Source organism: Hipposideros armiger, unplaced genomic scaffold (genome assembly GCF_001890085.2).
Source record: "Hipposideros armiger isolate ML-2016 unplaced genomic scaffold, ASM189008v1 scaffold_132, whole genome shotgun sequence".
NCBI classification, from domain to species: Eukaryota; Metazoa; Chordata; class Mammalia; order Chiroptera; family Hipposideridae; genus Hipposideros; species Hipposideros armiger.
In genome coordinates, this window is record NW_017731482.1 from 1,937,441 (window position 1) to 1,953,551 (window position 16,111).

Sequence of the window (16,111 nt, forward strand, 5' to 3'; positions counted from 1 at the left end):
CAGGCCCAGGCACATAGGAAGCTCCCAGGAATGCTTGTCAAGTGGACTAGAGGCAAGAAGGAATTGAAGAACCCAGTCCCCAAGTGGCAACTTGCCCACATCATCCAGGAAGCAGCTGCTCAGGGCCTGGAACTAAGCCTGGGTGGGCTTCGCTTAGCATGCTGCCTTCTGGGAGAGGATGGGAAGGAGAGGGGATGGTCTGGCTCAGGTCCTGTGGCACAGAGGCCCCCACCTGAGAAGGCCCAGCCTGAGAAGGGAGGAGAAGCTGGCAGAGGAGAAGGGAGAGTTCGTTAGCTCAGCTCTTGGGGAATCTCTGGGAAGGGAAGCCTCCAATCCCCCAGGGTCCAGGTGACCCAGGCTGAAAGAGCAGGTGGAGTTGTTCACATTTAGACATGGCACAGGTGGAAGATGGGGACTTGTGTCAGTGTGTGAGCCCATTCTCCCACCTCTTTCCTCTCCAACCACAGAGAGCTGGGCAGTTTAGCCCATCTTAACTCTAGACCAAGACCGAGGGCGGCTGACACAGAGGGAGGAACAGAGAGGTAGCCCCCAGACAAAGTACTGCTACCTCAGCAGCTGGGTGGGGAAGGCTGACCCCAGTCAGAGGCCAATCCCTCAGGGGAACGTGCTGCCCAGAGATGGCCTGAATAAGGACAGACATGGGCTCTGGATGGAACAGTGTCCAAGAGTTTCCCGGGAACGAAATCAGTAAGTCTGGAGACTGCTCTGGCCTATGTGGAGCTTTTCCCCAGGTCCCTCCTGGCCCATCAGTCATGATGGGAGCCATGACAGGAGGCTAGGGAGAGGGGCTGGACATGGTGGGGTAATGGAGCTGACCCAGGGGACAAATGAGAAATGAGGACAATAACTAGCATTGCCTGCTCCAGAGTCGTGGCGACTTCGGCCCTGGACACCAGCCCGCCTCACCTCCTCTCCCCACCCTGTCAGTAAAGCTGTGCACTCACCACCCCACGGTGTGACTGTGTGGTGTCCTCTTCAGCTGATTTCTCACTTGACCCATCTGGAAACCCAAAGGGGAGTCGGGTCAGCCTCTGCCTCCTCAGCCTTGCTGGCTGGAGCCATGGAGGCCTATGCCTCTAGGCTCTGCCCCTCCAAGGCTTAGTGCCGCTTCTGCAGCCCCCACACACCAGCAGGTCCCTTTAGCCCACTTCTCATCACAGCCGCTCCTCACCCTTGGGTTGCTGCCTCAGTTTCCACACAACTACCTCCTGGTCACCACGGGGACTGAACTGCTTGGCTTGGGCACAGCATCTTGTTCAGCGCCCATCATGGATGGCCCCAGAATCCCATCCCTGCTGCCTGATGAGCGCAGTCCACTGGGCAGCCATTCTGCCCAAACACACTTGAAGTCACCAGGCCTTGGTCAACACATAGCACTCCTGAGCCCCCCTGCTCTACCGTTTTTGCCCCTCCAGCTGGGACACCCTAGGACTCCTCCAGCTCCCACCTCCTGGGACACCGGGACACAAGGCCCACTGGAGCCCTGGGACTTCCAAAAGCCCAGAGTGGGCTTCTCTCTCCCCAGCCGCTGCCTCACATACAGTCTGGCTCCCTCCTACCATTCTTGGTTCAAAGACCAAGAACACTACAATTAGACTGTCCCTTAGAAATCACTGAGGCCAACCTCTCAGTGCATATGTGGCATAGCTGAGGCCCAGAGAGGGGAAGGAATCTGCAGGAAATAGCTGGAAGAACCAGGACTAAACTGGAGTCACCTGGCTCCTGATCCAGTGCCCTTCCACAACACCAACATCCAGGGAACATTCTACGGCAGTGTACTCCCCTCCCCAAGTCCTGGCTCCTCCAGGAAGCTTTCCTGGACTAACTCAGCCCACAGAGAACAACAGTTCGACCACAGAGAACAACAGTTCGACCACAGAGAACAACAGTTCGACCACAGAGAACAACAGTTCAACCATCTGTGCACTGCATTCTGCTTAAGCCTTTTGCCTTCACTAGCTGATGTGTTGGTCCATCTCTGTCCTATGAAGAGACTCTACCTGGATTTTGCTTGCCATGTGTGCTCTGAGCCCAGTGATCCCGGACCTGTGCCCAGCTCTGCTGTGAGGAAGATAGGAGGAGATGGGGTGCCTGTCTGTGCAGACCCCTCTCCTGTGCCTCTGCTGATCTCAGCCTCATCTGATCACGGGCACTTGGACCACTTGTTACAGGCACTGCAGCAGCGCCCTCTCTGTATGGGCTCTAGCCGGCTTCCCTCAGGCTCAGCCTGCCAGCACCTGTCCTCACGCCCTTGCCTCCTGCCCATGTCTCCTGCCCCCCACTTCTTACCCCACCCCATTCCTGCTTCTGCTCTCAGGGCAGCCTAGCACCCACGTGGGGACATACAAGGAGAGACCACGAGGGAATTCCCACCATTGGGGTGAACCTTTAACCAGTGGGAGTTGGTGTCTAGTGGACAAATTTTTTCTCTTTCTCTATCACCCCCAGACTTTTCTGGGAAACAGAAGATGACTTCGAGCAATAGGTCACACTTGATAGCAAGCAGAAGCAACTCCCCAACACATTCTTTAGTTGCTTCTCTCTCCTTCCCTGCTTCACTCTCCCTTTCTCTCCTTCTTGCTCCCTGGGATTGCAATAAAAGTGCACATCAGCCTCTGCTACAGGCTCAGCTTTCAGGAGGGGAGGGGCAGGCTAAGCCACAACGCTTGAGGAAGGAATGGTCTGCTATATGCTGGGTGTGCCCCAAAGTCTCCCCAGCTCTAACAGTCCGTGGCTTGGTCCCTGGGGTTGGGGAGGTTGGCACTGCCAGATCCAGGGACAGACTCACCTTTGCAGGCCTGGCAGCAGGAGGCAGGCAGTGGGAGGGGTGCAGGGCAGCCTGGTTCTGGGCACGTCATGAGGCCGCAGTAGATCTGGCCCTCCTGATAGAGCAAACGGGAGCTGGGAGATGAGCTCTGATAAGGACAAGCCTTGGAGGTAGGAGAGTCCCCTGCCCTGGAGGCATGTGGCCTTGAGGTCTCCCCTGAGGTGGGGGAAGGAGGGAGCAGCAGAGCATCCTGGACAAGGTGCAGCCAGCTCAGAGGAGGGGTCTCTGTACCCTCCCCACTCTTACTCCAGGCCCTGAGGTAACATTCATCCTTTAGCTTCTAAAGCATTTTCACAGGCTTTCACAGCCACCTGATGAAGTGGGATCTTCCCATCTTACAGATGGAGAGCGCCTGCAGAGGAGCCTGGACTGCCTAGAGTCAGGCACAGCAAGGCCGAATGCACTAGAGCCCAGTCTTCAGACTTTTTGTACTGAGATCAACATCCTTCTCCCCTGTCCTGGAACAGGGGGCCCGGCATAGGGGACAGGGATGGGAGGGGGACACCCGGGGCTCATCTTGCTCTTACTGAAAACCCTAGGTCCCCAGCTTTAGAACCCAGCCTAGAGAGGCTAGACTGCAGGGTAAAGGGCCTTCTGGGAATCAGGAGGACCAGATGACCTTTGGTAAGTCACTTCGCTTCTCTGGGCCTCAGTTTACTCTTCTATAAAATGGGGGCACTCCTGTCTGGGCTGTAAAGATCAGTAAGGGGACAGTTGTGAAAACAATTTTTAAACTGTAAGGCACACTGTACCTGGGAGGAAGTGATATTACCTGGAGTCCTTTCCCTACTCCTCCTCCAAGGAGTCTCAAAAATAAGGATTCTGATCCCTTAGATGAGGCCAGGAGTCAAGCCAGACTCATATAAACAGGGATGAGAAGAAGGAAGTGGAGACCCACGTATCCAGGGAGAAGGAACAATGCTCTCACCACCCCACGACCATCCTTTTTGTCTCTCCCCACAGCCCCTTCCTAATCAGGCCCTGGTCCCTTTATAGGAAGCAGCACAATGCAGGGAAAGGACCATGGGGTTTGGGGTCATGGGACCCTGGGTTTGAATTCTGGCTCTGCCACTAACTAGCTGTGTGACCTTAGGGAAGTTGCTTAACTGCTCTAGGCTTCACTTTCCTCATCTGATATCCTTTTCCTAGGGTCATTGGGATGCTGTATACAAACACAAGGCATTCCCATGAACCTAATAGATACAATGGACTAGACCACTGCAAGAGGCTCAGGCCCCGCAAAAATAATCGCTCTCTGGATTGACTTATAAGTCACCCTCGTTATTTATAAGTTGTTTGCTCTGCAGCACAGGTTCTTTAAGGTTCAGAGCCTCAGACTGATGGGATCCTCTCACTGAACAGATTGAGAGGCAGGCCTGAAAGAAGTGACTCGCTCAAGGTCACACAGGGAACCATGGCATAGCCGGAGCTCAAATGTGGCATCTGACACTTAGTCTAGGCATCCTCCCCTCACATCACTGCTAAATCCGATGATTATTTTAAACAGAGAAGACATTGGAGACCACCTGGTCAGACTCCCTACACACGCAGAGGAACTGAGCCCCAGAGAAGTTTGGTGATCAAGTAGTAAGGATCTCAGGATGGCAGGAGAAACTCCTGCCAATGCATAGATGAGGAGCTAAACCCAAGGGTAAGGATGACATGCTGAAAGCCACCTACAAGCCTGCAGCGGGGCCACACCTAGGACCCCCTGAGGAGGAGGGTGAAGACGTTCTAGATCAGGCCTTGTCTGGCTTCAGTCTCTATCTCCTGCTAACACTGCAGAGTCGGCCCTGACTGTCCCTAGGCCCAACTCTGACCACAGCAGTGTGGGTTTAAGCAGTTTCAAATTAAATTCCATTTGCTACAAACAGTATGGCTCTGTCTCTTTGCCTTAGGGCTGATAACTGATCATTTACTCATTCATTCATTCAACAATCATTACAGACATCCTCTGTGTGCCAGGCCCTGGGCCAGGAGCAGCAGAGGATACAGAAATGAATTGGGTATGTCCCCTCCCCTCCAGGAGTGCAGAGTCTACTGGGGGAAACAGAAATGGGCAAATGTCAGTGTGAGGTGACAGGTGCTCTAACAGGTAGCTCAGGAGGGTGCAGAAGCCCAGAGAAGGGCGGATGTTCCAAATCCCAGATGTTCCCCTACTCCTGAGCCTATTCACTCTCGCTCTGCTTTGACCAGGGAGAACAATTTCCCCCGAGTCCCCACCACCATACTTTGCAGGCCCAGACCATGGCCTGGGCTACAGGGAAGGCAGAGGGTCTTACGGTACAGCTGCAGAGGACACACTGGTTGGGCAGGCGGGAAGGGAACAGGTCATGGGCACTGAAGATCTCTCCATGTTGGTACATGGTCCCGTTGTGCTGGCAGGACTTTGGGGGGGCCCGGAGCCCGGAGGGGGTGTGAGGTTCTGCAGGTGAGGAGGAGCAGGGGGAAGAAAAAAATAAGGTTTCATGTGGATCTAAGAGCTTTGCCGGAATTAACTGGGCCACTTTTCTAAAGATTTTGCGTTTCATCTCATCTTGGCATTTGCACTGAGCTCTGGCCTCAGCCTTCCCATCCAGTCCCCATATCAGCTAACCAAGAAGAGGTCCTGAGGACACCTACATCTAATTTTGTCACACCTCACCATGGCCTTTCAGCATCTCGGTGTCTGAGCTGGTCCTGACCAGAGCAAGAAGGCAAGACCAGAAGCTTCAGCTCCACTGAGCCTCACTCGGTGGGGACTTGCGTTAGTTCATTCAATGTTCAGTGGGCGTCATGGAGTACCCCCTAGTGTCAGGTACCGTCTAGGTGCTGTGGACACAGTAGTGAACAGAACAGAGTCCCTCGTGGAGTGACATCCTAGTGGAACCAGCTGAGATGACCTAGACTGTCCCTGTGCTTGGCGTAAGCTCCTGTCATTTACTGGCCATCAGAGCCCTCCTCCCCATCACCTGCCAATCAGCCAGTCCTAGTCCAGCCAAGTAGACGGGTAAACCTCTAAGCTTCTTGTTCTGAGAGAACCCACTCATTCTTTCAAGACACCTTTACTAAACACCTTCTCTGTACCAGGCTCCACGTTAGGCATTGGAGATGGAGTGCCGAACAAGACTCAGCCCCCCTCCCATCAAGAAACGCACAGTCTAACTGGTAGAGAGACATGCCTTGAGCAGTGACATTGTCACATGGTAAGGGCTACGGCACCAAGGAGGAGCCCCTAACTCAGCTGGGACGTGTGTGTGGGGTGTGGTCAGGGAAGGCTTCCTGAAGGGGCTGATGGCTGAGCTGAGTCATGCAGAGCCAGGCTGGCGAAGGGGCAGGGCCAGGAAAGAGAGAAGGAGACAGAAGCATGTGAGGAAGATGGGGCCTGGGCCAAAGCACAGTCAGCAAGGAGCGGTCAGGACTCCTGGAGTCAGCCTCAGACAGGGAGGAGGCGTGGTGCCCGCTCCTTGGGCAGGATGAAGTTCAGAGCCCCTGCTCTCTGAGGGAATCCTGAGCCAGGAATCTCTGTGACGGTCAGATCCTACTGGGGGCCCACTTGGAAAATGAGCCCCTCTATACCTGCTCTACACAAGTCCCCAGCTCGCCAGAGGAGCTCTAGCCCTGGTTACACAGCCTGGAAGCTGAGGCCACAATCTAGAGCCTCCCTTCATCACCTTCTTGATGCTTCTAAACATCGATTCTCCACGCAACACCCCTCCCCCACCTTCTAAGCCCACCTCCCCACTGGCTACCTCTAATTGGCCACTTGGTTATGCCAGTTTTTTCTCAGACCACCTCTCCTCTCCTCCCTGTCTCTTACCTTGACTTCCTAGAATCCCAGTCTTAGAGGTTCTTAGAATCTTAAAATCATGGAATCCTAGACATTTAGCAACAGGACACACAGAGTCCGAGTCTCTGCACAGAGAGGAATCTCACAGTACAAGTACTTCAACTCCTTCAGCCCCTAGCCCCAGGGCAGTAGTCCTGGGATCTCCTGCAGGGTCTCCCAGCCCTGGCCTACTCATCTCCACTTACACAGGCATGTCCACTCCCCCTGGCTCTGGGCAGCCAGAGAGAGCCGGGGGCCCAAGAGTGCCGTCAACAGGCCAAGCATGCCCCTGTTTCCTTCAGCTACTCTCCACGTTTTCTCTCTCCTTCCGCCAAGCATAGCTACTTAAGAATGAGAAATGTGTTTTTACCCCAGCCCTCCTTGGGGATCCAGGATGTCTCTTCCCTGGAGGACTTTTGTGTCTCAACACCTCTGATGGCTAGAGACTGCCCCCACTCACTCCAGGGGCTCCTCCCCCGCCCACAGGCCTGCCTCAGGAATGGAATCAGGGTCAGCGGGACAAGGAGAGGAGTGAGGCTACTTACCCACACACCGAGGACAGCACTGCTGGGGCTCAGTCACAGGCTGCGGGCAGTGGACAGGCGGGCAGTGCAGGCGGTAACAATTCACATGGGCACTCTGAACGGGACACAGGTGTCAGTCCTGGTTCCAAACAGCCATTGCCTCCCACCTGAACCCGTCTTCCCCCAAAACCCCATCCCAACTGGGGACACTGCACTCGTTCTCAGCCTGTGATGGGCTAAAAACAACAAATTCAGGTGTCCAGTCTCTCCTCTTCCCCTGCTCACTTGTGTGGCTCACCCATCCTGGACCCTCCCCTACCACGGAGGAGGGCACAGTGTGCATGGGTTGGCACAGCTCTTGTGTGTCCCCTTCATGGTGTTTGAGACATATAAGCAAAAGCCTTGAGTTTTTTATTTCAACATTGCTCTTGATTGTGTTATTTTAACTCCGGGGCTTTGTCCTTTGACCTCTGGGCCTGGGCTTCATGGTTAAAAGAGGTATGTGACACATGAGGGTAGGTGACAGGGATGGGAACGAGACTAGAAACTGGATGTGGAGAAGACTCGGCGTTTCGTGATCCACTCCCTAAATCTCTGGGCCCTTGGAGTTGGCACCAGAGAAGGAGAGGCCCAGAGTTCTTGTGTTTTTTCAAGTAGAGCAAATGACAGAGAAGGGAGCAGGGAGTCATACACAGAGAGATGAGGAGCCGACCCAGAGAGGCCACCACCCGTTTTGGCAGTTTGTCAACCTGTCCTAAACTTCGACACCTCATTCTCCCCTTTGTTCTAAGGGTCGTTGCCCGGTGCTGTAAATGAACCATTTACTGCTGTCTCATCTATTCTACCACACGTTCCAAGAACAAGCACCAAGCCTCATTCTATTCATCTCTGAATCGTCAGCACAGGGCCTGGCTCCAAGCTAGTGCCCACTACAGTTTGAATGAATGACCGAGTGAATGAATGAGAACCAGGAGAGGAGGGAGAGATGGTCTCTCTCTTAGACAAATGGAGGCAGCTTTGCTCAAACTTTGAAGCTGGCGAGTTTCCAGCCTCCTTGTCCACCTGAATGCCCTGACAGCACTTCTCCAGTGGCAGACTCTTGCCCCATGGAAAACCATGAACCAAGTCCTACTCCCTCTGGAGTCACTGCTTCCCAAGATGGCCAGAGGTGGCCATAAGGATTAATAAGTGTTACGGGGCACCACAGAGTCCACAAAATTGGTCTGAGATCCGAAAGGGGCCTTCTAGAGGCCTGGCACATATGGGTACTAAATAAATGTCCAGAGGATGAACTGAGCACTCAGATAAGAAAGTAGGGTGAAGTGAGAGGAACTGTTGGCCTGAAGAGTTAGAATCTCTTGATTCTTGGCCTTGAAGGAACCCAGGGATAAAGATAACCAGTGACACACAGTAGAAAATAAGATGGAGACAGGCTAAGGGTTGAAAGGGCAGGGGGCCTTGCAGCCACTGGGGACCTCTCGGGAAAGTCATAACCACCATGCATTGCATGGCGACTCGCTGGGGGCTTTTTATGTGAAATAGAAGTGTATTATCTCACTTTGTCTCCTCAACAACCCTAGAGGTAGATACTATTATCCACACTTTCGAAATGAGAAAAGAGCCTGTGAGAGGTCAAGTTGCCTATGATGACACAGCAGGTACGCACTACCTCCAGGGCTGTGCACTTTCCATGATGCTGAGCTGCCTCTGGTGGGCTGGGCAGGGCCTCATGCAGTCACTCAGTATTAACTATATGACTAGTGGGTGCCAGGGACATGGCAGTGAGTGAGACTGACAAGGTGTCTGCTCTCACGGAGCTTACATCCTAGCCTGGGGGGACAGACCATAAAAAATAAACATGTAGGAACAAGACCATTTCAGATGTGAAATGTATGCTAATGGTCAAACAGGGTAATGTGACTGAGTTAACAAGGTTAGGCTATTTTAGGAAGAGTGGTCAGAGAAAGCCCCATAAGGAGGTAACATTTCTGTTATGAGCTGCGAGATGAGAGGAACCATTTGTGAGAAGATCCAGGGGGAGAACCTTCCAGGTAGAGGAACAACAGGTTTGAATGATTTTGATGTACTGGCGCAGGTAGGAGATGAGGTTGGAGGATAAGGCAGAAGTCAGGTCACGCAGAGCCACAGCAGGGAGTCTGAATTTTACTATAGGTGCAATGAAAAACTATTGGAGGGTTCTAAGAGCTTCCAGAATGGCACGATCAGTTTTACGTTCAGAAAAGTTCCCTCTAGCTGCGGTGCGAAAGATGGATTTAGAGAGGGGACAGGGAGGCTTGTTGGGAGGCTCAAGTAGCATCCAGGTGAGAGATGAAGGTGGCTTAGATTAGGGGAGCAGTGATGGTGAGAGAAGTGGGATATTCAAGGTATGTTTTGGGGGTGCTGGGGTATCGGCTTTACCACTTTGGGTTGAGGAAACTGTATGTGTGAACTCGGGAGAGAGAAATGAATTAGCTCCAGTGGATCGCAAAACTTGGACTTGGTCAACTGGACCACATGATATGTCTGGAATTTTTCTGTTATGGTTTCCTTCCTGTTCTCTGGCTATATTTCATAACGTTCTTTTTGAAAAGCGGATTGGCCTCAGATGTGCTAAGGAAAACCAAGGGAATGCGGTCATGAGGGTTGTGTCCTGGCATCAGAGTTCTACCTGGGGCCAACATGGTAGAAGCAGTGTGGAATCAGAGGGAAAGGTCCCAGGAGGAGGGAGAACCCAGTGGTCAGAGTCAGGAGAGGGGTGACCCATGCCCCCTCCACCTCCCAGTGTTCCCTCAGAAGCTCTTTTCTGCTCCCCTCGAGCTGAGGATTGTTGTAACAAGGGAGGCTCTTACTGGCCTGCATCCCTCTCTTGGCTTTGTCCAAAGAGGGGGCTTAAGACCCTGGTTCCAGTTGGGAGGTAAGTACCCCCACCCCCCAAGCACCAGCACCCAGATAGAGAGAGCTGAGGATGTCATGCCAACCAGGATCAGCCTCAGGCAGCTGAGCTAAAAAGCCCAGGGTGTTTCAAGCGTCTTAAATCACTCCCTCCTCCCCCACCCCCCTTCCCCAACCTCATCCCTGGCCTGAGAATTCGGGACCACATGGGGCTCTCATGTATTCCAGCCAGGTGATTGTACAAAGCCCTGTGGAGGGTGCCGGGCTGGGAGTGGAGTGGCACGAGACAGAGGTGAACAAAAAGGCATGGTCTCTGCCCGAGTTCGTTCAGCCTTTGGCAAGACACCAAACTGGGCCTGAGGGAGCACCCAGGAAGACCCATCTAGGAGGTGCAGCAACTGACAGACACAGATAACTATTATAGTTGGCCAACAGTGATCAGGAGAAAGGGATGGAGAAACGTATGTAGGATCCCAGAAGAAGAAAATACTTGCAGGCGAGGGGCTGAGTAAGGCTACTGGTGGAGGTGGCATTTGGCCAAAACCTTGAAGAACAACTCTTTGGGCCAGAGGAATTGGGGGACTGCATCCTAAGGCAGGGTGGCAAGAGAGGGCTGGAGGAAATAGTACGAGGACAGGAAAGATTGGGAAGCCAGGTCAGAAAGGCTCTGCCTTCTGCTGCACGGGAGGCAAGGAGCTGGCACCATCACAGGTGGCGAGAAGGCTGGGATGAGAGATGGGAGACCTACGTCCCCAGCACAGCCTGGCCACTGACCCGTTGTGTGACTTACCTCTGAGAGGTACACAGTAGTGGTAGTAGGTATTGAATCCTCGCAGCCCCAAATCCCTCTACTCTAGCTAACAGAGTATAATTCCAGGAGGCTTGGTTCCAGAGTGCTGCTGACCTCTAGAGTCAGGCTGTCCTCCCCTCCTCCGGATGACTTCTCCCAGACATACCTGGCATACCTGATGCAGGTGGCCACATGGTCAGAGGAACCTACCTCAGAGCAAGTGCAGCGCAGGCAGTACATCAGGCCCTGTGGCTCCAAGTAGGGGTGCCAGCTCTCGCCGGGGGAATACCTCTTCCCGTGGAAAAGGCAGAACATATCTGGGCCTGGCAAAACAACCAGTGCTTTGTCAGTCCCAGGATGCCCCAGCCCAAACACCACGTCTCATCCCTCCTTTCTGGTTCTAGGAAGGATGTCATCTGGACCACTCAGGCGGAAGTGATTCCGCTGGATGTGCTCTCCCAGTTAGGGGGCCAAAATGTCTAATGAGTGAATCTCAGCTTGACCACTCACTTGCTGTGTGACTTTGGGCATGTCACTGCCCTGCGCTGAACCTTAAGCACTGAGAGGGCTTTACAGATATAAACTGTGGGATAAATGTTAGTTATTAGGATTAGATGAATAATCTGAGGCCCAGAGAGGATAAATTATACCTCTAAGGTCAAACAGCAAGTAGGGGTGACAGCCGTGTCCTGACTCACAGTCCAGTGCTCTTCTGCCCTTCATAATCACACTTGATTCTTCTTCTTAGTCACATTTTGCTTATTTATTTACTACATCTCTGTACCCTCCCTTCCCTTGGTCTCTCGGTTCCTTTCCATTCTCTCTCTCTCTCTCTCTCTCTCTCTCTCTTTAACCTTCTTTTTTTTTTTTTTTAGCTGACCCATCCTGCCACCTGTTGGCAGCTCAGCGGCAGCTCAGCTCGGGCTGGGACTCGAACCGCTGTTGCTCAGAGCTCACACTCTTGAGCAAGTTCTTACCAACGGAGCCACTCGGCCGGCCCTTAACCTACCTTTTGAAACAAGCCACTCACAACAGCTTTCCTGCTTTCACACTATATTATGTCCCTATATCTCATTCAGCCATGATGGAAAGTGCCTGAATTGGGAAAACAAAGTGCTGCCTAGCAAAAGGTTAGAAAACTGACTTTTAAATATCCTTAAAAATAGTCAATAGTGATGACACAGTCAATTGATTATTGTATGTGTGATTACACATCAATTGATTGTTTTTGTAATCTGCATATCTGTTGTCAATATGTAGATGAATACTTCTAAGAATGATTGAAATTGTTTGTTTTGTTTTGTGGGTTAGATATCACTCCTGCAATCCTGCTTTCTTGAAACCTCCACCTTTCTCACCTCCCACAGCCAACCAATCGCCCAGCCTTTTGGGTGCTCTCTGGGACACACCTGTTCTCACCTCTTATCCACTCACTGCCTAGCTGTAGGTCAAGACTCCAGATCCAGCGTGCAGTCCCTGGCCCCACCCCTCTTCCTCTCACCCTATCCCTGCTGACCCTTCTCCACTCAGGTACCTGGTGATCTTTACCACCCAGAAGGGATGGTGCTGTCATTCCTATAGGAAAACTCTCCATTATCTAAAGAAAAATCTGAGCTCTTTTAGGAAGAAACTGGGAGACACTGCATAAGTGAAGTGTCCACAAAGGTTTGTTGAATTAAATGAGATTGAAATATGGAGAAAGGCACCAACATTTATTGACTATGTGCTCTGTAAATACATTACTTAATTATCTTGTTAACATTGTTTTGAGAATTAAATTGGATGATGCTTGTAAAGTGCTTACTTAGCCCAGTTCCTGAAACTTAGTGTTGAGTGCTATTATGATGATAGCCATGATAACAATGACCCTGCGAGATGCACATTATCGTCTTGAATAGACATTTAAACTCACGGAATCCCAGAGCACTGAAAGCAGTACACTTCTAGGGGGAGCACACACACAACGCAGGAATTGTCTCTCAGAGCTGGGGGGGTGGGCTGGAGCACAGCCCTAGGCACACAGCTCCAGAGCTGAGGAGCTCAAGGGCCATTCCCCGCTTTGAGAAAGTTTCCTTTGTCAGAAGCTGAAATTGGCCTCCTTCTGGCTCCTGTTTGCCTCTTGGCCTCCCGGAACAAAGGTTTGAGGCCATGGTTATGATGCCCTCAGAATCTGTGTTTCGTTGACCACTGGGGACCAAGGAACACACGCTTAGTTCCCTCCCCACCCCCTCTGATGCCCCCAAAGTAGAGGTGGGGACCAGATAGCAGATCCCGTTCCCAGCAAGGCCCCGGCTGGCCCGTATCAAATGAGCTGTGTTTATCTCAGCCTCGGCTGGCAGAGAGGGCAGCACACAGTCCCAGCTGGGGTGCTTGTCAGAGCCAGCCCAACTCTCCAAGGATTGAATAATGTCTTTCTTCCTCAGTCTCCTCCCCCCACAGGGCGGGGGTGGGGTGGTGGGGTGGTGGTGCTATTGCAACACTCCCATGGCCTTAGGTCTCAGCCCTGTTGCTGAAGAAACCCTGTCCCACCTTCCTTGGGACAGCCCTGTGTAGCCTGGCCCCTGGGCCAACTGGCACCCCCTCCCCCTCCCCGCCTGCTCAGAGCATGAAGACAGAGAGAATGCCTCAGCCCATGGCCAGGCCAAGAGGCCCCTTCCCCCCACCAACAGACCTGCCAGCAGTTGAGAGTGTGGGGGGCCTGGCAGGCCATCCCTCCACCCCAGGAGGCCTCCTGAAACCACAGTCTCCCTCACCACGCCCTCCTAGGTGAGAGGCACAAGGAAGGGTGGCATTGCCTGGAGCGCCCTCTTCCCCTAAGGAGGTGAGTGCCCGAGGCCATGCCAAAATCAGGCCAGAGGAAGAACTGCCAGGCAGGGGGCGGATGGCCTCTGCCTCTGTCCCTGCAGTTCTGGCACGGGCCCCAATCCTTGCACATGGCTGGTGGAAGGAACTCTAGCTCCTTATGCCACAAATTCACTGTGTGGCTTTGAGGAAGGCTCTTCCCTTCTCTGAGCCTCAGTTTCTCATCTGCAAAATAAGTGTGTGTGGGAGAGGGTTCCCCCTTTGATCTTCAAAGATTTTCTGCAGTTTATGAACCCATGATTTCAAAATTCTAAGACTCTAAGGTTCTAAGTTTCTAAGATTCAAGATTTCAAAATTCCGTGTTTCTAAGAGCCTACATTTCATGAGAACATGAAGCTTTCTAGACTTGTACAATTTTGTGGTTCTAAGATTTCATCATTTTAAGATTCCACCATCTAGTATGTGTCAATGGTCCCATGCACCCAGACTTTCAGGGGCTCCAAGGCGGGTGGATAAGGTTCAGGGAACCAGTGGAGCCTATCCTGAGTGACATGGAGAAGGAGGCAACGTTTGTTCCTCACATCCCCTCCCGTCCCTTCTACCCCCATTGGTCCTCTGTTGCCTTCCCATACCTGCCCTTGCGTTGGGCCTGCCCTGCTTCCTCTCCCCACCCCACCACCACCTTTCATCACACCTACCTGTGCCCACATCTCTCTCTCAACTCAGGGGGCCAAGTGGGCCCTCTGTCAGAGGTCTTTTGGACTTAACGGCCTTGCTGTCATGTTTAGCCTGCGAAATACTGCTAGTAAGGGAAGTTTTTGTTTGAGGAAGACAGTTGACCCTGTTTTAGGCTTTATATAGAGACAGAGAAGAATTAAAGTTGGACAGGTCTCATATACACCTCCAAACCCTTCACTCAGTGGACACGTGTATATAGTCTAAAGACCCTGGCTTTGGAGTCAGATAGACCAGGGTTTAAATGGGATCTGCAGCCTGAGTTTAGACAAGTTACTCAGCCATTTCAGGCCTCTGTTTCCAGATCTGTTAAATGGGATTAATAACAATCTCTATATCTTGGGGTTATTATAGAATTAAATTAGATAATGTATGGAATACGCCTAGTGCCTGACACATATTAGATGCTCAATTAAATGGTAGGTAAAACAGACAAAAAGCAGATCTGGGCACTGACCCCCAAGCTTCCCTAACAGTCTGTTTCTCATGATATTTCTTTTACTCCAGAATTCTATGAACAGCCCCCAGGCACCTATCAGGGCTTGAACGTCATGGTACCTGCCACTGAGGCCAAATCTCTCAGGTCCTGTTTATAACCTCAGCAACGCTGTTTCCTATGGCTCCCTGCACTCTCCTAGCCCCACCCACCAGCCAGACTCCCTCAGCCCCGCCTGGTGCCTACCCAGACAGTCCTTGGGCTGGGACACAGAGATGAAAGTGGGCCAGAAAGGTTGGAGGAGAGAGCGGGAGGGTGGGAGTGAGAGGCCACAGATCAGGTTAGAGAGAGAGGCAGAGGCTCGAGAAGGGCCTTGAGAGCCCAAGGGCAAAGGTAAGCCATGGAAAAGCTTTACCCTGGGGCATGTCAGTTATCAGATTTGCATTTTAGAACTGGTCACTATGGCCACAGGAATAGAAAACGGATTGGAAGGCAAGACTAGAGGCAGAGAGACCAGTGGGAGGCTGCTGCAGTCAATTTTTTGAGATAATGTTGCCTGGACCAAGATAGAAGCAGTGCCCATGGGCAAAAGTGCAGGTCTGAGGAAGACTTAGTAGCTACGGTGGGCAGGTGTTGGGACAGACTGGACCTGGATGGACAAGGTGAAAGAGCAATTAGGATGGGATTGAGCTTTCCAGCTGGAACAAATATAGATAAGCATGGGGTACTTGACACAACAAGCAGCAAATGTAATTATCATTAGTGATGATGTTATCATCATTAGTAAGAGCGATATTCATTTATTGAGTTTTTAGTATATCAAGCCTTATACATGTCCAAGGGCCCGGTACATGACTAAATAAGACACAGTCCCCACCCTCAAGGAGCTCACAGCCTAAGGAAGAAGACAGATAGACATAATCCATACAGTCTGATAAACGCTATGATAGAGGAAGCATAGGCTATTCAGGGAAGGCTCCCCTGAGAAGATGCCCACGCTGGATCTTGGAAGAGCTAACAAGGTGCCAATGGGCATCAGGTGCTTCATGCAAAAGCAGGTGTAGGGTGACCATGGTTCATGCAGGCCACTGTAAGCGGCTGGGGTGTACTGGGTACCAAGTCCTCTTCCCGCAGGAAGCGTCCACTTGGGTAGGCCACAGCCAGAGTGCTTTATCTAGCTTGACACTGACTCGAAGTGATTGGCCTAATCTGAATTCAGGGCAGCAATATTTATCAGACAGACCCCAAATGTTATCAGGTCACCTCAGCCTGACAT

General features: G+C 52.1%; 1 protein-coding gene across 1 annotated transcript in view; it reads right to left on the minus strand.

Moving 5' to 3' along the window:
* The window catches only part of CHRDL2 (chordin like 2), a 129,651-nt gene that overhangs the window by 21,765 nt on the left and 91,775 nt on the right, over window positions 1-16,111 (minus strand). Inside the window, exons 3-7 of the mRNA XM_019649328.1 lie at window positions 11,073-11,185; window positions 7,202-7,295; window positions 5,131-5,273; window positions 2,810-2,903; window positions 966-1,021 (exon numbers count right to left, since the gene is read on the minus strand). Coding sequence (XP_019504873.1) covers window positions 966-1,021; window positions 2,810-2,903; window positions 5,131-5,273; window positions 7,202-7,295; window positions 11,073-11,177 — 492 coding nt within the window. The 5' untranslated portion in view covers window positions 11,178-11,185. The remainder of the gene's footprint in view (window positions 1-965; window positions 1,022-2,809; window positions 2,904-5,130; window positions 5,274-7,201; window positions 7,296-11,072; window positions 11,186-16,111) is intronic.